Genomic DNA, 23,236 nt, shown 5'->3' with positions numbered 1-23,236 from the left:
GAGCACCAAAGTCATCCACAGCCAAAGGGCAATCAGATCAGCAGCCTTCCTCCAGTCAGGCTGCTAGCGCAGAGGTTGCACCAAGAAGGGGCAACCTCTCCGTTTACAGAGAACACACTGACACAAATGGGAATGCACGGGTGTCACAGCAATGTAAATAATCGTTGCACTAAATCTTATTCACCAACATGTCTGTCCCGTTTTCCTGTGTGCATGATGTGTGCCAGCATGTAGCGCCAATGTCGCATCCCTTTCTCTGTTGGCCATCCAGGAACGCTAATGTATGCAATCGACTCATTGTCATGCCACCATAACTCATGAGCCTTTCAATGGATGCAGTGACATGGAAATTGGCTCAGTCAGCTGCTGGCTCTAATGGTTTACACCGACATGCAGCAGATGTGGACTGTTACACAGCAGGTGAGTGAGGCCGATGTGTGGCTTCCAGAGCTCATGTCGGCTCATATGGAGCAGAGAGCCTTTACTAAGGCGCTGCCATTCATCCCTAGATCCCATCTAGCTCTGCCTGCGGAGCCTGGGTGGCATCTGCCCTCCCATGCACCTTCCTTTTATAGGTCCTCATTGTCCTCATAGACTGAGGATGAATGCAATTGGCGTCTCTCCTCATAATTCCAGGCGTGCCCCCTATTGGGTGCATACTTGTGCAGACCACTGCGAGCAGGAAAGAAAGGTCTTGCCATTTTTGGCCCATTGTACAGGACCCTACCCTATCTATCCAGGTAGCGGGAGCGCATTTAGAACATGCAGATCGCCTGCTCAATGGCAGATCTTTCAGCTTAGTGGATGGTGTCTTTTCTCTCCTCTGCAGCAGTGGTGGGGTCTCTCACTGGTGTCGGGAGCCATGTCTGCAAGGGATAGCCCTTGTCTCCAAGAAGCCACCCCTCCATCTGAGCCAGTTCAGTGAACAGCGGTGGCAGCTGGGACTGGCGCAGGATGCCGGTGTCATGGCAGCTGCCTGAGAAGCGGTCACAGATTTGCAAGAAGCATCTCTGGTGATGAAATACCAGCTGCACCTAAATTGAGAGGATTCCTTTAATTGCAACGTCTGCAGGTGGTAGCCTGGTGGGAGGTCTGATGGCCATATGGGTGCAGTCTATGGACCCTGAGGACTATAGCTCTCCGGCAATGGCACCAAGACCGATGGCCCTCTGGGCCTCGCTGTGAAGGTCCGTCCGGAAGCAGACATACTCACTGGCCCTCCAGTGCAGGGCAATGGTGTCCTTCCTCATGCAGCGGTGCACTGCTGACTGTGTGACCCCAAAATGCTCTCTGATGGACCCCTGAAATGCTGCATAAGCACGAAGCTTAAGAGCCGCTGCCACTATGAGGACTGCAGGCATAGTATGTCGACCAAAGCCCATGGGCTACAGGTCATCTTTGAGCAGGGCACAGATATTTGTCACCATCCTCGCTACATGCGCAATCGCCTCTGAAGCTGGTGCTCTGACATCCGATGGCATGTCATGTGGGGTCTGTAGATGCACGGCAACCGTAACGGCGAGCTCCCCTTGGGGGCTGCTGCTCACGACTGGGGACCTCTATGTGGACTGCACCTGCCTGTTGATCTTTCCTCCGGCGCATACAGATCCTCAGGAGAAGTGAATCGCACGCTGTACGATGAGCCATACCCATTTCCATGTGATAAATGAAGTTGTATCCTTCATTTAATGCAAAGGTTCCTAACAGAGAAGGGTTGATGGGTACATCAGGTGCTAACATGGATCAACTATGTGGTGTGGCATGGCATTGGCCATCTTGGCCAACACTGAGAGAGGCACAGCATGACCAGATTAAGATCCTAAAAGCTGCACAGATTGTCCCCACCATCCTTATAACCTTAACGCTCCTATCCTTTCTGGCACCCTCCCCAAACACTGGGTGACTAGAGTGCCGTTTCTCCTGCACAAACACAAACAAATGCAGAGGGTACACTGTTTACGGAGGGAGGGTACACAGTACCCCTTCCAGTATGCAGAGTGAGACCCCTGCGTATCTTCCCCTCCCTCCTCCCTTCCAGTATGCAGAGTGAGACCCCTGCGTATCCCCCCTCCCTTCCAGTATGCAGAGTGAGACCCCTGCCTATCCTCCCCTCCCTCCTCCCTTCCAGTGTGCAGAGTGAGACCCCTGCGTATCCTCCCTCCCTCCCAGTATGCAGAGTGGGACCCCTGAAAAAGGAACTTACTTTCTGTTGCGAAACCTTCTGCCTGCGATGACCCACTAGCTTTTCTAATCGTGAATGGGACGGCACGTGACGCCCGCCCATTCAAAGTAAAATCAGGAAGTGTCCATGGAGAGGCGGTGGGCTGCATAATCTCGACATCACGGGTCGAGGCGGGCCTCTCCCCGCAGTATTTTACTGGATCCCGCGCCGTGACCCGAGGGGTCGAGAGGCCGGTAAAATTCAGCCCATAAATTGGAATATTCACTATTGCAAACAGTTGAATGTACTAATAAACTATATTTAACCTTAACTGATAAATCCAGCGATTCAGAATATGGTAAATCCAGAGATTTGGTAAATTGGAGTTCAGTACCACGAATCTTAACCATGCAACTCCAGAATTATCAAAGTTCTCAACAACTGAATAGGTCCCTTACTTAGAAGCAACCATGTTTACAATTCCCCACATAATTCACTGCACTTTAGAATAATTCATTGTAAATGAAACACTTTGCAACATTTCTGATATATTTGATAACTTGGAATATACATAAAAAACTCTTTGCATTCTATTGAAATGTTGTCATGACATCTATGGTAAACATATAGCTTATATTCCTAACAACTTTTAAAATAAAAGAAACAGCAGAATTGGAGTTTACCTTAAAGCTTTCCATCTGTCTTTTTCAAGCTGGTTTTCTGGACTTTCACTTTCATATGATGCCAAATACAAACCTTAGAGTAGGAAGGGAATGCAATTTCTGTTAATATATTGCATCAAAGCTATGCAGATCAGCTTCATTTGCTATTTCTTTCAGGTGTAAAATCTAACTTGTAATTGGAGAATAATGATAAATATGATTTTAGGACAAGAGCAATTAAAATTCATTATCAAGTTAAAGTTTGCATACTGGAAATTAAAAGCAGGAATAGTTATGAGAAAATGTATTGAGAAATAATTTAAATCATGATACAGCAAATTTAAGCCAATTTTTGAACAGTAAAGAAACATTTATGATACAAAGTGTAAAATACAAATTCAACTCACTTATCATTAAAACAGACTCCCAGTATGGTGTGCCAATCACCTATGGGTTCAAATTGAGCCCAAGTTATAGGAACTTCTCATCTTAGCCAATTGTAAAGCTCCTATGCAAAATGAGCTAAGGTTCACCGTGCATAATTTGGTACCAACAAAATTTCATTCACAGCAAGTAGCAAGTTTAAAGGTGGATTTTACTTTTAGGGGTTGAGTAGTGGCAGGATGTGACTTCTTTTTTTTTAATCATTCATGGGATGTGGGCGTCACTGGCTATGCCAGCATTTATGGCCTATCCCTAATTGCCCTTGAGAAGGTGGTGGTGAGCTGCCTTCTTGAACTGCTGCAGTCCACGTGAGGTAGGTACACCCACAGTGCTGTTAGGAAGGGAGTTCCAGGATTTTGATGTAGCGACAGTGAAGGAACGGCGATATAGTTCCAAGTCAGGATGGTGTGTGACTTGGAGGGGAACTTGCAGGTGGTGATGTTCCCATGCATCTGCTGCTCTTGTCCTTTGAGGTGGTAGAGGTCGCGGGTTTGGAAGGTGTTGTCTAAAGAGCCTTGGTGTGTTGCTGCAGTGCATCTTATAGATGGTACACACTGCTGCCACTGTGCGTCGGTGGTGGAGGGAGTGAATGTTTGTGGATGGTGTGCCAATCAAGCAGGCTGCTTTGTCCTGGATGGCGTTGAGCTTCTTGAGTGTTGTTGGAGCTGCACCCATGCAGGCAAGTGGAGAGTATTCCATCACGCTCCTGACTTGTGCCTTGTAGATGGTGGGCAGGCTTTGGGGAGTCAGGAGGTGAGTTACTCGCCACAGGACTCCTAGCCTCTGACCTGCTTTTTTAGCCACGGTATTTATATGGCTACTCCAGTTCAGTTTCTGGTCAATGGTAGCCCCTAGGAGGTTGATAGTGGGGGATTCAGCGATGGTAATGCCATTGCATGTCAAGGGGAGATGGTTAGATTCTCACTTGTTGGAGATGGTCATTGCCTAGCACTTGTGTGGCACAAATGTTACTTGCCACTTATCAGCCCAAGCCTGGATATTGTCCAGGTCTTGCTGCATTTCTACACAGACTGCTTCAGTATTTGAGGAGTCGCGAATGGTGCTGAGCATTGTGCAATCATCAGCAAACATCCCCACTTCTGACCTTATGATTGAAGGAAGGTCATTGATGAAGCAGCTGAAGATGGTTGGGCCTAGGACACTACCCTGAGGAACTCCTGCAATGATGTCCTGGAGCTCAGATGATTGACCTCCGACAACCACAGCCATCTTCCTTTGCGCTAGCCAGCAGAGAGTTTTCCCCCGATTCCCATTGACTCCAGTTTTGCTAGGGCTCCTTGATGCCATACTCGGTCAAATGCTGCCTTGATGTCAAGAGCAGTCACTCTCACCTCACCTCTTGAGTTCAGCTCTTTTGTCCATGTTTGAACCAAGGCTGTAATGAGGTCAGGTGCTGAGTGGCCCTGTCAGAACCCAAACTGGGTATCACTGAGCAGGTTATTGCTAAGCAAGTGCTGTTTGATGGCACTGTTGATGACACCTTCCATCACTTTGCTGATGATTGAGCGTACACTGATGGGGCGGTAATTGGCTGGGTTGGACTTGTCCTGCTTTTTGTGTACAAGACAGACCTGGGCAATTCTCCACATTGCCGGCTATATGCCAGTGTTGTAGCTATAGTGGAACAGCTTGGCTAGGGGTGTGGCAAGTTCTGGAGCACAGGTCTTCATTAATATTACCGTAATATTGTCAGGACCCATAGCCTTTGCAGTATTCAGTGCCTTCAGTCGTTTCTTGATATCACGCGGAGTGAATCGAACTGGCTGAAGACTGGCATTTGTGATGCTGGGGACTTCAGGAGGAGGCCGAGATGGATCATCAACTTGGCACTTCTGGCTTAAGATTGTTGCAAATGCTTCAGCCTTATCTTTCGCACTGATGTGCTGGGCTCCCCCATCATTGAGGATGGGGATATTTGTGGAGCCACCTCCTCCAGTTAGTTGTTTAATTGTCGACCACCATTCACGGCTGGATGTGGCAGGACTGTAGAGCCTAGATCTGATCCGTTGGTTATGGGATCGCTTAGCTCTGTCTATTGCATGCTGCTTACGCAGTTTGGCATGCAAGTAGTCCTGGGTTGTAGCTTCACCAGGTTGACACCTCATTTTGAGGTATGCCTGGTGCTGCTTCTGGCATGCCCTCCTGCACTCTTCATTGAACCAGGGTTGGTCTCCTGGCTTGATGGTAATGGTAGAGTGGGGGATATGCCGGGCCATGAGGTTGCAGAGGGTGGTTGAGTACAATTCTGCTGCTGCTGATGGCCCACAGCGCCTCATGGATGCCCAGTTTTGCATTGCTAAATCTGTTCGAAATCTATCCCATTTAGCACGATGATAGTGCCACACAACACAATGAACGGTATCCTCAACGTGAAGGCGGGACTTCGTCTCCACAAGGACTGTGTGGTGGTCACTCCTACCAATACAGTCATGGACAGATGCATCTGCGGCAGGCAGATTGGTGAGGACAAGGTCAAGTATGTTTTTCCCTCGTGTTGGTTCCCCAACCACCTGCCGCAGACCCAGTCTAGCAGCTATGTCCTTTAGTTCTCGGCCAGCTTGGTCAGTAGTGGTGCTACCGAGCCACTCTTGGTGATGGATATTGAAGTCCTCCACCCAGAGTACATTTTGTGCCTTTGCCACCCTCAGTGCTTCCTCCAAGTGGTGTTCAACATGGAGAAGTACTGACTCATCAGCTGAGGGAGGGCGGTAGGTGGTAATCAGTAGGAGGTTACCTTGCCCATGTTTGACCTGATGCCATGAGACTTCATGGGGTCCGGAGTCGATGTTGAGGACTCCCAGGGCAACTGGGACAGGACATACCCAGGGATAGTGATTGCAGTGTCTGGGACATTGTAAGGTATGATTCCGTGAGTATGACTATGTCAGGCTGTTGCTTGACTAGTCTGTGGGACAGCTCTCCCAACTTTGGCACAAGCCCCCAGATGTTAGTAAGGAGGACTTTGCAGGGTCGACAGGGCTCGTTTTGCCTTTGTAGTTTCCGGTGCCTAGGTCGATGCCGGGTGGTCCGTCTGGTTTAATTCCTTTTTATTGACATCATAGTGGTTAGGTACAACTGAGTGACTTGCTAGGCCATTTCAGAGGGCATGTCAGAGTTAACCACATTGCTGTGGGTCTGGAGTCACATGTCGGCCAGACCAGGTAAGGACAGCAGATTTCCTTCCTTAAGGACATTAGTGAACCAGATGGGTTTTTACAACAATCGACAATGGTTTTCATGGCCATCATTAGACTAGCTTTTAATTCCAGATTTATTAATTAAATTCAAATTCCACCTTCTGCTGTTGTGGTGGGATTCGAACCCATGTCCCCAGGTCAAGACCCTGTGTCTCTGGGTTACTAGTCCAGTGATAATACCACTACGCCACTACCTCCCCTGACCATCCCTCTGGCTCTCTCCTGACCCCGACCATTATGTTGGGGGCGGGTCATTAAGGGTGTATGGCAGGCTCTGGGTAGAATTCCCAATGCCAAGAAGAAGCCTACTACTGCAAGGCTTTAAAATCATTGTAATACTGCAGTGGGATCAAGGCCTTCAGCAGCCACGCGCTTGAGCCAAAATGGAGGGAAGAAGGATGCTATAAAGCCTTCTTCCGTCATTAGGGTGCAATGGGAACATCCCACTTGCCCCAGGAGCTACCCCAGCTTTGCATGTTGCCGCTGCGGAGCATCTGGATAGTGGGTCAGTGCAGTACAGTGAAATCTTACTTTGCAACTGCAGAGCCACCAAGGTTCCAACTTCTTACCAGCATTTGCATGCGGTGGATGAGGAAGCGAAATTGAGATCTCTGCAGAGGCTGTAGAGGAAAATTAAGTTGAGGTGGGGAAGCTGTGATAAGTGTTATGAACACTGGACTTTGTAGCATGATTATGTTTTAAAAATAGTGATTTTTGAAAGTTTAAGATGGAGTCTGGAAAGTCAGCTGACCTCACACCCACTCTGATAAAGGACAAGACTGAAATCTTGGTTACCAGGACAACAGAGAACACAGAACAAAAATTGCTTTTTGAAAAAACAGACTGCAGGGGTAACGCCTGCAGAACAATGGGTTTCGCCCTCCCAGACTTTCGAGTCATAAATGGGGGTGGGGAGGAGGTGGTCAGTGATTCTGATGATGCCAATGTACCAAGCAGCTGTTAACACCAATGGAAGGCCCAGGTGGCTCTGTGAAACCAGAACTTCTGGACTTTGCATATTGGAACAGGACAATAAGCTGTTGCCTTATGAGTCCAGATAAATTTAACAGATTTTCGGAAGGCAGACAGGCTGTAAGAGGGGAAACCAGCGGTTGCGGCTGAGAGAGAAAGAGAGAGAGAGAGGAGACACCTGCTCTCGGAAGCCTGATACAGCAAAAAGCTGTGAAGGCGTGAACCTGTTTTGAAAGTTGAAGCTTGCGGAAAAGTAGAAGACCAGCAGGATCACTAGGAAGTGCTTTATTCACAGACGTCCTGGTTGGAAGTGATCGGAAAAGTGAGCGAAGAGGACATTGATTTTTGAAAAGGTCTGGGAGATGTAACCCATTGCAAGTGGGAGGAGTTTGGGACTTTTACCCACAAAGGATTTCACCGTCAAAAAGGACTGTGTATCGTTATAAGTGTAGTGTGAGGTTTTCAAGTATTTTAATAAGTAAAGAAAATACCTTTGTAATTTGGGGTATCAACTACTTACAAAGTACTATTTAGTTAATGGGGATTTCTTTTAGTTTAGTTGTTATAATAAAAGTCTGAAAATGTGAAATCTTGTCATGTAATGTTTTAAATTGGTCTGGGGGCTCATATCTTGTAATTTTAACATTAACTATCTCACTGAGGTTGTAACAGTAAGTGTCGCCACCCTACTTCCCCTACTATACCTGCCACTATCCTGTCCAATTTGGGATGAGTTAGTGGAGGAAAATCCAGGCCTAAACATCATTCAGAATTGAATTATAAACTTGGGCCCTCTTTATGGGAGTGCTCTATCACAATTTTGCAATCTTAATAATGTAACATTAAAAATGACTTTCTCAATGATTAATCAACCAAATACTTACCGTCCTCAGAGAAGACAGGGGCTGTGTGAAGATAATGAATAATATTTTGATCATCTTCAAAAGGACAAGTCACCTGTTTCCACATCATAAATTCGCCTACTTGTTTGGCCAATTCTAAAAATTTCTGTAGTGATAGAAAAAACACATTACACTTCATAGCAAAATGTAAAATCTTTCCATAATTTGAAGTAACAGTATTAGATATTAGATCTTAAACATTAGACAATTGATTGCATTTACATGCAATAAAGTACAACAAATATTATTTGTTTTGAATGTAAAAAACACAATTTTTAAAAGAGTTTTGAATAATTATACTCTAGTAGCTGAATCAGTTTATCAAAACTTTTTTTGCTACAGAACCAAAGTATGATGAAATCTACAAAAATACACAGTTGATATAAAGGTACTTAATTCTTTCAACTTATTTTCTCTCCTATTTCCCTGGCTAAATACAATCTGGGACCGAAAGTGTTGACAGACGACTTGCTCCCAGGTGTTTGTCAATATTGCTCTGAACTGAATGCAATATGCACAAGAGAGGAGCCTGCAGCTGACTCACTTTCTGGCTTTCCATTACTTCCCCATCTCCTTCAGATTTCTTAACCCCTACTCAGTGCTTTCCCACAGGAAGGATGTAGGTCCTGCTGTTCTGTGGTGCCACACATTCGAGCTCCAACACAATGCAGGCACATGCTAGGCACACTTGGAGTAGAAAACAGGAGGGTGGATTGGGTGTAAAATGTACTGCTTTATGTTTTCTGACTAAAGCACTAGAGGAGAAAGTGGCTTACACTGCTTGACGGCTGCCATTTATTCCGCAAGCCGCCACACCCGGTGGCAGGAGAATAAAATTCAGCCCGCTCTTAGGGTGAATATAATTTGGGTTAAGTGGTATTCTAATATATCCTGATAGTTATTGTCAAATGGAGCTGATGAAGATTGTTGGGAAGAAATGCTGTTGTAAATAGGAGTTGTGTTTTGAGGCTGGTACCAATGACCAGTATAGTTCCTTCATTAGATATGGACAGTACAGATGAGTTCTTCTGGCACAAGGCACAAGACCCTGCCCTCTATCACAATCAATCTTATTTTAATGCATCTTGCCCAACCTGGGGTTGGGGCAGTTAGAAGTGGAAGGTCATGTTATAAAACCTCCTGGAGTTGGCAACCCTAACCAACAGGGCTTGTGAACAATACTATGTGGTGCTATACACAGTGACCACTAAGAAAGCCTCAGGGCTAGTACCTGATGAAGTGAGATGCCCACATCAATATTCAATTGCACTTCAGAATCATATTATCAGCCCCACTGTGGGGTACATTGTCTTTAATTTTTGGAAATGTAAGTAACAAATGAGAATCAGTCTTCAAAAGATTCCAGGTATATCCAGTACCTATTGCAGAAGCTGGATATTTGTTAGTACTACACAAATCTGGTGATATCTTTGACACTTACCTCAAAATTGACATGGCCATTAGGAAGACGGTTTGCACAACCCTCATTTAAGAAGTAAATGTCTTTGATCAGTAGACTGAAGAATGGGATAACAATCTGAAAGATAGTAAATTATGATTTCTCCCCAGTTTTCCACTTATATTTTTCACATTAAGAAAGCTGAGCTACTTATTGCTTTTTACTTATCTACTGAAATAAATATAAAAATTCCAGTATGCTGAAGCATTTACTACACAATCCTAAAATCGCATGGATCTAAGTTCCACTACAAACTGATACACCAGCTTGCTTGGATGAGTTCAAAGCTCATATTATTCATATTGTCATGGTCCTGTAGTTTTGTCCCCAGGAATATGCGGTGTGTCTTTAAGGCTGGAAAAGGAGCCGTACTGCTTTAAGAACCAGCAAGCCTCAGGAGTTAGAGAAAGTGCATTTTAGTTGCCGTTGGATACAACCATAAGGAGAGGGAACCAACCAGCTTCAGAGAATGCATCTTGGTTACCCGGCAACAGCCATTCAGGGACCCAGGACTGGATATATAAATGTTGCAATTATTTTTTGAACCGGCTTTTAGTTGAAAACAGACTGTTCTACATGTACTCAAAGGGCAGACAGACAGCTGGTGTTAGCACCTGAAAGAAAAGCTCTCAGACATTTAAACTGAACGAAGAGAATTTAGTCTGTTCATTTATTATCTCTCAAAATTCTAAAAAAAAGTCAAGCCAAAACAGAGATCTTTGATAATTTAAACTGAAGGAAGGGAAGTTAGACTGTGACAATCTTTTATCCCTCAAAAACGCTAAAATCAGATCGATTCTATTGAAAGTGTTTGCACGTTGTTAATTGTTGAAATTCATCACTGGATAAGGAAAGCATCATTTACTGCTGGAATTAGACTACGGACTGTTCTACTGTTGAAGAACCTTTTTTCCCCATCGGACGGCTGAGAGGACTTCAAGCAACATTGGACTGTAACTGTGCATGGACTCTAATTTGTTCTATTTTAAATGTTGTTTATGTCTTAGTAGTCTTTAAGAATTTAGTTTTTCTAACTAAACAGTTAATTTATTGATTTAAAGACACTTGGTTTGGTTAGCCTCATTCGGAGGTTAATAGATAGTACAATTTGGCTGGGTCTTTCTTTAATTTGGAAAGTTTAAAATGATATGTTAGGTGATCTATGGAGGGACAGGATTGAGTTAACAGTGCATTTCTCCCATTACAATCAGAATTGTATATTTTGATTGGGGGCTTTGACTGGAATGGCCAATCATAATAATATCACTTGTGCTAATTAGACTAATCTATACTTGACCAGTGTATCTGTAATGACAATTTTGTAATAAATCATTAACACTTTTTTAAAAACTGATTACACTGTTAAAATATTTTGAATTTGCTAATGAAAACTGAGATCAGAATCTGAATCTCAAATCAGATTTAGATTTAAGTAATTGCTTAATCTCACCAAAAGGCCACTAGATGGGTTACCCAGTCTATAAATGAACATCGAGACAGGAGTGGGCCATTTAGCCCCTCAAGCCTGTTTCGCCATTCATTGAGATCATGACTGATCTGTGAGCTAACTCCATATATCCATCGTTGCCCCATATCCCTTAATAGCTTCGGTTTACAAAAATCTACCAACCTTAGTTCTAAAATTTACAATTGATCTAGCATCGATTACCTTTAGCAGAGGAGAGTTTCAAAGTTCTACCCTTTGCATGTAGAATTGTTTCCTAATTTCACTCCTGAAAGGTCTAGTTCTAATTGTTATACTCTACTCCCTAACCCTAGACTCCCTAACCAGCAAATATAGTTTCTGTCCATCGACCTTATCTGTTCCCCTTATCTTCTTTTTCTTTTGGGCCTCCTTATCTCGAGAGACAATGGATACGCGCCTGGAGGTGGTCAGTGGTTTGTGAAGCAGCGCCTGGAGTGGCTATAAAGGCCAATTCTGGAGTGACAGGCTCTTCCACAGGTGCTGCAGAGAAATTTGTTTGTTGGGGCTGTTGCACAGTTGGCTCTCCCCTTGCGCCTCTGTCTTTTTTCCTGCCAACTACTAAGTCTCTTCGACTCGCCACAATTTAGCCCTGTCTTTATGGCTGCCCGCCAGCTCTGGCGAATGCTGGCAACTGACTCCCACGACTTGTGATCAATGTCACACGATTTCATGTCGCGTTTGCAGACGTCTTTATAACGGAGACATGGACGGCCGGTGGGTCTGATACCAGTGGCGAGCTCGCTGTACAATGTGTCTTTGGGGATCCTGCCATCTTCCATGCGGCTCACATGGCCAAGCCATCTCAAGCGCCGCTGACTCAGTAGTGTGTATAAGCTGGGGGTGTTGGCCGCTTCAAGGACTTCTGTGTTGGAGATATAGTCCTGCCACCTGATGCCAAGTATTCTCCGAAGGCAGCGAAGATGGAATGAATTGAGACGTCGCTCTTGGCTGGCATACGTTGTCCAGGCCTCGCTGCCGTAGAGCAAGGTACTGAGGACACAGGTCTGATACACTCGGACTTTTGTGTTCCGTGTCAGTGCGCCATTTTCCCACACTCTCTTGGCCAGTCTGGACATAGCAGTGGAAGCCTTACCCATGCGCTTGTTGATTTCTGCATCTAGAGACAGGTTACTGGTGATAGTTGAGCCTAGGTAGGTGAACTCTTGAACCACTTCCAGAGCGTGGTCGCCAATATTGATGGATGGAGCATTTCTGACATCCTGCCCCATGATGTTCGTTTTCTTGAGGCTGATGGTTAGGCCAAATTCATTGCAGGCAGACGCAAACCTGTCGATGAGACTCTGCAGGCATTCTTCAGTGTGAGATGTTAAAGCAGCATCGTCAGCAAAGAGGAGTTCTCTGATGAGGACTTTCCGTACTTTGGACTTCGCTCTTAGACGGGCAAGGTTGAACAACCTGCCCCCTGATCTTGTGTGGAGGAAAATTCCTTCTTCAGAGGATTTGAACGCATGTGAAAGCAGCAGGGAGAAGAAAATCCCAAAAAGTGTGGGTGCGAGAACACAGCCCTGTTTCACACCACTCAGGATAGGAAAGGGCTCTGATGAGGAGCCACCATGTTGAATTGTGCCTTTCATATTGTCATGGAATGAGGTGATGACACTTAGTAGCTTTGGTGGACATCCGATCTTTTCTAGTAGTCTGAAGAGACCACGTCTGCTGACGAGGTCAAAGGCTTTGGTGAGATCAATGAAAGCAATGTAGAGGGGCATCTGTTGTTCACGGCATTTCTCCTGTATCTGACGAAGGGAGAACAGCATGTCAATAGTCGATCTCTCTGCACGAAAGCCACACTGTGCCTCAGGGTAGACGCGCTCGGCCAGCTTCTGGAGCCTGTTCAGAGCGACTCGAGCAAAGACTTTCCCCACTATGCTGAGCAGGGAGATTCCACGGTAGTTGTTGCAGTCACCGCGGTCACCTTTGTTTTTATAGAGGGTGATGATGTTGGCATCGCGCATGTCCTGGGGTACTGCTCCCTCGTCCCAGCACAGGCATAGCAGTTCATGTAGTGCTGAGAGTATAGCAGGCTTGGCACTCTTAATTATTTCAGGGGTAATGCTGTCCTTCCCAGGGGCTTTTCCACTGGCTAGAGAATCAATGGCATCACTGAGTTCCGATTTGGTTGGCTGTTCGTCCAGCTCATCCATGACTGGTAGAGGCTGGGCTGCATTGAGGGCAGTCTCAGTGACAGCATTCTCCCTGGAGTACAGTTCTAGGTAGTGCTCAACCCAGCGGTCCATCTGTTTGCGTTGGTCAGTGATTATGTCCCCCGATTTAGATTTGAGGGGGGTGATCTTCTTGATGGTTGGCCCAAGAGCTCTCTTCATGCCATCATACATTCCTCTGATGTTTCCGGTGTCTGAGGCCAGCTGAATATGACTGCATAGGTGTTGCCAGTAGTCGTTTGCGCAACGCCTAGCTGTTCTTTGTGCAGTACTTCTGGCTGCTTTAAGTGCTGCGGATGTTAAATCGCTGGGGGCTTTCTTGTAGTTCAAAAGTGCAATGCGCTTAGCGGCTATGACAGGTTCCAGCTCTTCATTATGAGATTGAAACCAGTCTGCATTTCTCTTCGCACTTTTGCCGTAGGTGGTCAAAGCTGACTCATAGATGGCGTCTCTGATGTGGGCCCACTTGGTCTCAGCATCCCCTGTGGGAGTGTTTTGAAGGGCTGTTACAAGTGAATTTAGAAATTTTTGTAACAGCTGTGGGTGAGAAATTCTGCTCGTGTTGATGCGCGGGTGGCCCTTCTGCTTGGAATGATGCAACTTCTTTGGTCTGAGTCTAACCTTGCTGCACACCAGGGAGTGGTCGGTGTCGCAGTCCGCACTGTGGAAGCTGCGTGTGATTTGAACACTGTTTAAGGCGGCTCGCCTTGTGACAATGAGGTCTAGCTGGTGCCAACGACGTGATCTTGGGTGCCTCCATGAAACCTGGTGACAGGGTTTAGTGTGAAAGAACGAGTTGGTGATGCAGAGGTTATGATAGGTACACAACTCAAGCAGTCTCTGCCCGTTCTCATTCATCCTTCCAACGCCATAGCGCCCAAGGCAGGAGGGCCATGAGTCATGGTCGGCCCCAACCCTGGCATTAAAGTCCCCCAGCAGGAATAGGTGTTCGGTGTTGGGGATGCTGCTAATGATGTTATGGAGTTGTTCATAGAACTGGTCTTTAGCTTCAGGTGCGGAGCAGAGTGTTGGAGCATAGATGCTGAGTAGGTGTACTGGACCAGAGGTGGTGAGCAGTCGGATGGACAGTATGCGTTCCGAGCCATTTGAGGGAGGCTCTATCATGCTGAGCAAGGAGTTTCTGATGGCGAAGCCCACTCCATGCTGTCTTGGTTCTTCAGGATCCCTGCCCTGCCAGAAGAAGGTGTAGTCTTGCTCTGCTAGAGAGCCACTCGCGGGGAGGCGAGTCTCCTGAAGTGCTGCAATGTCCACATTGAATCTACTGAGCTCGTTGTTAATGATGGCGGTCTTCCGAGAATCGTTGATTTGTGTAAGGTCTTCCGACAGGCCAGGACACATAGTTCTGACGTTCCAGCTTGCAAAGCGAAGGGCTGGTACCTTCTTTCCTTTTTTCATGTTGTTTGGTGCGGTGTATCAGTCCACCTTTCGGGCAATGACCCTGAGCTCCAAGCACCCATTGAAGCAGGCAGACTGTGGCGGGACAGAACCTTATTGACCGGGGGCTGCCCGGTTTGAGGCGGGCGGTAGCTGTCCAGTGAGGTGCAATGACCTCTCCCACCGACAAAGGCAACCCGTGGCGCCCAGTTTCTACGCCAATTTATCTGGACTTATAACCCGTAACTGCTGCCTTCCGTGTTGTTTTAGTCGCTGTGAGGCAACTATGGAGTGACCTCTCCATGGCGCATGCCTGGGCAAATTTATGGAGGTTGAGAGTTGCCCAGTCGTCAAAACCCCCCTCTCGGCCTTTCTGGTGGGGTCCAAAGGAGTGCAGGACACGACGTTTGGCACCAGTATGGCTGCAGGAACTGCCGGAAACATGCCAAAGGTGACACATGACCGCCTACGGGGTTCCGCTCCGGATTTTCTGTTAGGGTTTACTCCCTTAGCCTTGGTCTCTCCCGAGACGCCCACAAGGCAGTGGGGTTGTTGGGGCCCCTACACAGGTGTAGGATGGTGCCGGTGGGAGGAGGGGATGCAAGGGGGAGGGGTAGAGGGAGGGGGTGGGGGGGGGGGTGCAGGGGAAGGGGGTGCGGGGTGAAGATGGTGCGAGGGGGGGGGCGGGCTGGGACGGGGTTGTGAGGGGGTGAGCTGAGAGGGTGGAGCAGGGAAGGGGACGGGGGTGGGGGGGGGTGGAAGGGGGGTAAAGGGGGGGTTAGGGTTAGGGTTAGGGTTAGGCTTATACATTCCATTTATCATGTTCTTTCGAGGCATGCACATTTTTCTTTCACTATGGGAGCAGTTGCAGTATGTTCACTTCCCCTTTTGGATCCAGGTGAGTGAGCCATGGATAGGGAGATGAGAAGAAGAAATAATAATTAAAAAAATCTATTTTTCAATATACTGCAACTCCATAAACCCGCAAGTATATTAGGCAATTATACTCTAGTAAGAATTTGGTAATTTGGTTCAATATTAAAATGATTGTCCAGCTGGGAAAGGTACATTCCAGTTCATATTTTATAGACTGTACCGGTAATCTTACCTTTTCTCGGTTACTGTGCGCAGTCTGGGACCGATGAGCTGCCCCTCGGAGAGCTGTCCTGTAGTTGTAGAAGTTACCTGTAGGATCCATTTGATGCTATATATCAAATTGAGAAAGGCCATTATGTTGGACATTAGCTTAACTAACACAAGGGGTAATTTTACTTTAATGTAATTTTTCTGTCATATGGTACTGACCTCAAGAATGAAAAATTTTGCTGTTTTAACTTTCCCCCATGTCTTCTTTAGCCGAGAAACAGGGCTCATGTTCATACCAGCTGCAGAATGAAAACAAAACTGATCACTTTACAAAACCATAGAATTTTTTTCCTGGAAATGCAAGAACATAATAGTAACATTCTGTAAAATAATGTATATTGATTCTTTGCGCAAGTAGTGAACGATAAAGATTTTAAAAGTAATGATCAACAATCCTAAGAGGTTGGACCTTGACTGGATAATTATGTGAATCAAACCAAACTAATAACATTTATTAAAATCCCTCATTATGCTAAAGTGTCATCATAAACCAGATTTCATGAGGTGGAACTGAACCAGCCTTATTCATCTGGGGAAAAAAACACATTATAAATCATGAGACTAGTTTTTAAAGTGTAAATAAGGGAATAAAATATCCTGTGTGCCTGTATTCATCTAGAATTGTTTGATTCAATGTCCATATAACTTGCCTTTTAAAAAAAAATTAAATCATACTTACAAATAATTGCCATCAGGGAATTAAAGTTGCCAATATTAAAACACTCTCGAGCAACGTCAATAAAAAATTCTATTACTTGTGCTCTGTGTTTCTTCTTCGCGGGCTGAAATTAAAAAGCATTAACTGATCTCAATTGATAAAATAGTGCAACTGTATATATTAAATTACTTCTAAAGAATTTTGAGCCAAGTATTATTTAAAAAATCTATGCGAAATATATAGTTTAAAAAATTCACTTACCATGCATATTTCAGTAGCTACTAAATAGCAGAGCCTGTTGAACCATTTGACATAGGCTTCAAGATTGTCTGTTTTCTTTTGCTCACTGAAGCAAGACTTTAGGAAAAGAAAGAAAAAGCTAAGTATTTATTTTGAACTAAGGTAGCCATAATGATAAACTGAATGGCCCAGATTTTGCAGTCAGTGATGAAGGAATGGCACTTGCCATTCACTATGCTGACAGCTGCCCACAGAATTGTCATGGGATTGTGAGTGTAGATTCGCTGTCATCAGGCATCTGCACCAATACGATGCCCTCTACAGGGGATCAATGGTATCTGTGAGCAGGACAAAGATAATGAGGTTCTTCAACCAATCAGATTGAAGAATCCTCATTGAGACATGCAGGGCCGTATTATTATATGGCCGCGTTGGCGGGACCAGAGGCGGACGGGCCTGCAATTTCGCGCCTCTGGCCGGCGTGCTGGTTTGCCAGCATGGTCCCACCTTGGGGTCATGTTTGGAATCTGGTCGGGGAGGAGGATGGCTACCTTACATATTTAACCTCACGTGCAAACTCCAGAAGCTGCTGTCCAATTTAACCTCACTGTTTAAGATCGGCGCAGGCTTGGAGGGCCGAATGGCCTGTTCCTGTGCTGAACTGTTCTTTGTTCTTTGTTAGCCTCACCATTGTATTCAATGCAAAATCTGGGCCCAATATCTTCTAAATAATACATGTGAAAAATGATATACTACTACTCAAATATATGGGGTGCAAATGAGGTTGACAATTCAAAGCAATACTGAGACAGTGAACATGCATCAAACCACAGTATTGCAGATTTCTGTGTTCAGCCCAGTGCGGACATGGCACACACAACATGCCAAATTATAGGCTATATTTAACAAATTAGTAGGTGTAAGATATGATCAAGTAAGATCCTTTTTAGAATAGCAACATTGAGCTGATTAAAACATTAAGTTGCCACCTTCAACTCTAATCAGCTTTCTGTCCTGTGCTGTGGTGCACAGCATCGTACACATCTTAATTAATAGTGCAATGTTATTATTGTCAGCCATACTTGGATTAATTTCCTTTTCTAGCAAGTTGCAATATGGGATAGTGCACTTATCTATATTTGAGTAACTGAAATTAATTGAGAGTTTGGTTGTTATCCTTGCTTGCCCCAAGTATGTGTATTCACAATTTTGTGATAAATTGCTAACACTGATGGCACTGTCAAAAGAATCTGAATTTGACTTTAAAAGACAGAGATCAGATTCTGAATCCTAAGTCAGGTTTGGATTCATGTAACTTTACTTAATCCCACCAATGTATTCAATGACAATTTTTCACTTCTCAAACAGACCACTTGATGGTCTAATGCTAATGCTTGCGTTCTAGTTTTTCCTTTTAATTTTATTGCGTTGAATAATGTTGGTTATATTTTACACTAGAACACTATGTATACTGCTGAGACTAGTCTTATACATAAATTATAAAGAAAGAAAATAAATCAATAGCTTATCTTATGAATGCTATAAGATGAACATAATATTAATTTAGAAAATGTTTTGCATACGAGATATCTGTGTGAAGTTGTACCTTTGGGTTATCCAATGAATCCTTATGTACAAATGCTTGCACAAATTCTTCAGGACCAATAAGACTCAATCGTTCCTTAGGAAAATTAAGTAAGTGTTAATATACTTCAAATCAAAATCTGAGCAGAACTATTTTAAATGGCAGTTGAAAGCAATTTTTTAAAATGCAATCTCGCTTAAAGAGAATTTTGTGCCTGTGTCTTGCTATATTTCATCAATAATGGCAACAAGCTCATATGTATTGTGCATGTATTTGTTCATAGTGCAGAAAGCTAAAATTGCACTAAAATTAAATCTGCTAAATTCTTATTATGTTAGTCAATGTTTTATTCATGGTTGTGTCATATTATGCTTATTTATATATGTATTTATATTAATATTTATATACATATATATGTATAGCCAAATCCCATTAATGGAGAGGCTGGTGACACAAATATCCTGTTGTACAGTAGCTAATTTATTGTTCCAGTCAGTACTTTGATTATTCTTGATAGTAAATACATAATATAATGGATGATAAATTTAGAATGGCTGGTTTCTGGAAAAATATATGTGATTGAGATATTATGATATTCTTGTCAAAAGATGTTTTTTTTGACCTGTTGTAAAATACTGTATTATATAATAATACAGGTTCTGTCTGTATGCACTTTTCTGATGGTCAGTGGGTTGAATTGGTGGGCAGAGCCAGCACTCAGCACACAACAGAAAGTTTATCCTTCCCATTTTGCATTGCGGTAGAGGTGAGTTGTGCAAATGAAAACTTGAGAGATCAGGTCTACAGGGGATATATTCAACATACAGTGAGAGGTGAGTTTAGTACACTCGTGAGACTTTCATATAAAACTGAGACACTTAGGTAAAATTTAATCAATGTAATATCAAATAGAGAGAGCCTGAGGTTAAATATAGTCTATATAATGAAATAGAGAGAGACTAAGGTTAAACATAATATCAAATTGAGAGAGGCTGAGGTAAAGTATAATCAATGTAAGATAGGGATCACAAAGGGGAGACACATTTTAAAAATGGGACAACATCTGTTGGGTTTGTAGGTCTTGGTTTGTGAAGTGTTCTGTCAGGTCTAGTGAAGCTTTGTCCTGTGGTTGGTTGATTAGACATTGTAACATTTTGTTGCAACATTAAAGTACAGCATGTGTTGAGTGACAGTTTTTTTTTAATTGATTCTATACAAAGCACCTGGTGAATGGGAAGACATCTTTGGTGGGCGGTGCCTGGCACGCAAAGAGGCGGGTTGGGGAGGAGACTGGTGACTGGTACTGGAAAGATTTGGAGGGAGATTGGGATAAAAGAGGTTTGACATCACAGAATTTAAAGAAAAAAAGAGAGATAGACTGAGGTAAAATATAGTCAGTATAACATAATTGAGAAAGGTTGAGGTAAAAGTTAATCAATGTAATATAGAATAAAGACTGAGGTAAGAGATGTAAGCAAGAAGGTAAATCAGTCATAGGAATAATGATTACAGTGGGCCCAAGAGATGAAGAACCTTACTTTTTAAGAATGCTGCTGTTACATGTTAAGGGTGCAAAATCATTCCAAGATCTGTTAACTGTAACCAAATTGAATGGTGACCAGAAAGTATGTACGGTGTTCAAGTATGCAGCAATTGAATCAGGTCTTTTGGATGATGATTTTGAATGTGAAAATACTTTATCAGATGCAACTCTGTATTCAATGCTTTCTTAGTTTAGAGCACTTTTTGCTACTATTTGCAATTTTTGTGATCCAAAAGATTCTCTAGGTCTATGGAATAAATTTAAGCAGGCAATAAGTGAAGACTTTTTAAGGACTTATTCAGATCTGTGATTCTGTGAAACAGCTTATTCTCATTTACTGTATCACATAGAAGAATTTTTAAAGTGCAATAATATGATACTGATTTCCTATTTGGTGAAAGCATTGATGCATTTGATATAACTATTATTCCAAAGCTATTCTTTGTGCAAAGAATGAAGATGCACTAGATTTGAATGTAAAGGTTTTAGAAAAGCTGTAAGGTGAATTAAAAGAATACATCAGCATTGACTCTATAGATGAAAAGGATGATAGGAATCTGTACCCTCCAGAATTTTTACATAGTCTAACTCCAATGGGCATACGACCACACAAATTTAGACTGAAGGAAGGAACACTTTTAACGTTCCTACGGAATTTGAATCCTAAACAAGGACCTTGTAATGGAACAAGATTGGTAGTTAGGCAGCTGTTTTCTTTGATAATAGATGCTGAAATTATAACAGGCAGATTTGAAGGATACAGAGTGTTTATTCCTCAAATTATATTGAGCCCATCAGAGGTAGACCTGTTTTTACAACTCAGGAGAAAACAGTTCCCAATTAGACTTACATATTTCATGCCTATAAACAAGTCACAAGACCAGACTTTTGACAAAATTTGTACTTATATTCCTCGGCCTATTTTTACACATAGGCAGCTTTATTTAGCTTTTTCCAGAGTGAGACGTTTTGATTCTGTAAGTCTTTAGTGAAAGAAACAGAAAATAGCTCTCACTTGTCCACATTTTGCCAGAAAAAAACTCATTGGTGATCAAATAATAGCTAGTAAACCATGATATTATTCCAGCACCTTTAAACAATGACAAGACTCTGAGTATATTGCTAGAAGGTTTTGGGATTCTTTACTAGTATCAGAGCTTTTGAGAATATCTGTAAATGATTTTTGATCAGATATCTACTAATAAAGTTTAGAGAGTTTATAGGCCTGGAAATTGTATCACACTCACCTATTGAAGGATTGAAACAAGTACTTAAGGATCCAATATTGTGGGTAATGCACATGTATCCATCCCATATTGGATAAGTCCAGATAAATTGGCGTAGAAACTGGGCGCCACGGGTTGCCTTTGTCGGTGGGAGAGGTCATTGCACCTCACTGGACAGCTACCGCCCGCCTCAAACCGGGCAGCCCCCGGTCAATAAGGTTCTGTCCCGCCACAGTCTGCCTGCTTCAATGGGTGCTTGGAGCTCAGGGTCATTGCCCGAAAGGTGGACTGATACACCGCACCAAACAACATGAAAAAAGGAAAGAAGGTACCAGCCCTTCGCTTTGCAAGCTGGAACGTCAGAACTATGTGTCCTGGCCTGTCGGAAGACCTTACACAAATCAACGATTCTCGGAAGACCGCCATCATTAACAACGAGCTCAGTAGATTCAATGTGGACATTGCAGCACTTCAGGAGACTCGCCTCCCCGCGAGTGGCTCTCTAGCAGAGCAAGACTACACCTTCTTCTGGCAGGGCAGGGATCCTGAAGAACCAAGACAGCATGGAGTGGGCTTCGCCATCAGAAACTCCTTGCTCAGCATGATAGAGCCTCCCTCAAATGGCTCGGAACGCATACTGTCCATCCGACTGCTCACCACCTCTGGTCCAGTACACCTACTCAGCATCTATGCTCCAACACTCTGCTCCGCACCTGAAGCTAAAGACCAGTTCTATGAACAACTCCATAACATCATTAGCAGCATCCCCAACACCGAACACCTATTCCTGCTGGGGGACTTTAATGCCAGGGTTGGGGCCGACCATGACTCATGGCCCTCCTGCCTTGGGCGCTATGGCGTTGGAAGGATGAATGAGAACGGGCAGAGACTGCTTGAGTTGTGTACCTATCATAACCTCTGCATCACCAACTCGTTCTTTCACACTAAACCCTGTCACCAGGTTTCATGGAGGCACCCAAGATCACGTCGTTGGCACCAGCTAGACCTCATTGTCACAAGGCGAGCCGCCTTAAACAGTGTTCAAATCACACGCAGCTTCCACAGTGCGGACTGCGACACCGACCACTCCCTGGTGTGCAGCAAGGTTAGACTCAGACCAAAGAAGTTGCATCATTCCAAGCAGAAGGGCCACCCGCGCATCAACACGAGCAGAATTTCTCACCCACAGCTGTTACAAAAATTTCTAAATTCACTTGTAACAGCCCTTCAAAACACTCCCACAGGGGATGCTGAGACCAAGTGGGCCCACATCAGAGACGCCATCTATGAGTCAGCTTTGACCACCTACGGCAAAAGTGCGAAGAGAAATGCAGACTGGTTTCAATCTCATAATGAAGAGCTGGAACCTGTCATAGCCGCTAAGCGCATTGCACTTTTGAACTACAAGAAAGCCCCCAGCGATTTAACATCCGCAGCACTTAAAGCAGCCAGAAGTACTGCACAAAGAACAGCTAGGCGTTGCGCAAACGACTACTGGCAACACCTATGCAGTCATATTCAGCTGGCCTCAGACACTGGAAACATCAGAGGAATGTATGATGGCATGAAGAGAGCTCTTGGGCCAACCATCAAGAAGATCACCCCCCTCAAATCTAAATCGGGGGACATAATCACTGACCAACGCAAACAGATGGACCGCTGGGTTGAGCACTACCTAGAACTGTACTCCAGGGAGAATGCTGTCACTGAGACTGCCCTCAATGCAGCCCAGCCTCTACCAGTCATGGATGAGCTGGACATACAGCCAACCAAATCGGAACTCAGTGATGCCATTGATTCCCTAGCCAGCGGAAAAGCCCCTGGGAAGGACAGCATTACCCCTGAAATAATCAAGAGTGCCAAGCCTGCTATACTCTCAGCACTACATGAACTGCTATGCCTGTGCTGGGACGAGGGAGCAGTACCCCAGGACATACGCGATGCCAACATCATCAC

At 44.3% G+C, this 23,236-nt stretch overlaps 1 protein-coding gene across 8 annotated transcripts in view; it reads right to left on the bottom strand.

Annotated features, from left to right (window-relative positions):
- Positions 1 to 23,236, bottom strand: part of LOC137375910 (ras-GEF domain-containing family member 1C-like) — a 189,392-nt gene that overhangs the window by 4,897 nt on the left and 161,259 nt on the right. For 7 of the 8 annotated variants that reach the window (XM_068043588.1, XM_068043589.1, XM_068043587.1 and 4 more), the window contains 8 exons: positions 18,533 to 18,607; positions 16,948 to 17,043; positions 16,708 to 16,810; positions 16,188 to 16,267; positions 15,991 to 16,086; positions 9,801 to 9,896; positions 8,342 to 8,465; positions 2,845 to 2,917 (listed from right to left, as the gene is read on the bottom strand). In XM_068043588.1, the coding sequence (XP_067899689.1) occupies positions 2,845 to 2,917; positions 8,342 to 8,465; positions 9,801 to 9,896; positions 15,991 to 16,086; positions 16,188 to 16,267; positions 16,708 to 16,810; positions 16,948 to 17,043; positions 18,533 to 18,607 (743 nt within the window). Of the gene's footprint in view, positions 1 to 2,844; positions 2,918 to 3,230; positions 3,271 to 8,341; positions 8,466 to 9,800; positions 9,897 to 15,990; positions 16,087 to 16,187; positions 16,268 to 16,707; positions 16,811 to 16,947; positions 17,044 to 18,532; positions 18,608 to 23,236 lie in introns of all 8 variants that reach the window. The other variant, XR_010976093.1, reaches the window with a different exon arrangement.

Source organism: Heterodontus francisci, chromosome 12 (assembly GCF_036365525.1).
Source record: "Heterodontus francisci isolate sHetFra1 chromosome 12, sHetFra1.hap1, whole genome shotgun sequence".
NCBI lineage: Eukaryota > Metazoa > Chordata > Chondrichthyes > Heterodontiformes > Heterodontidae > Heterodontus > Heterodontus francisci.
The sequence above is the reverse complement of the archived record's forward strand: the minus strand, read 5'-3'. Positions and strand labels throughout refer to the sequence as shown.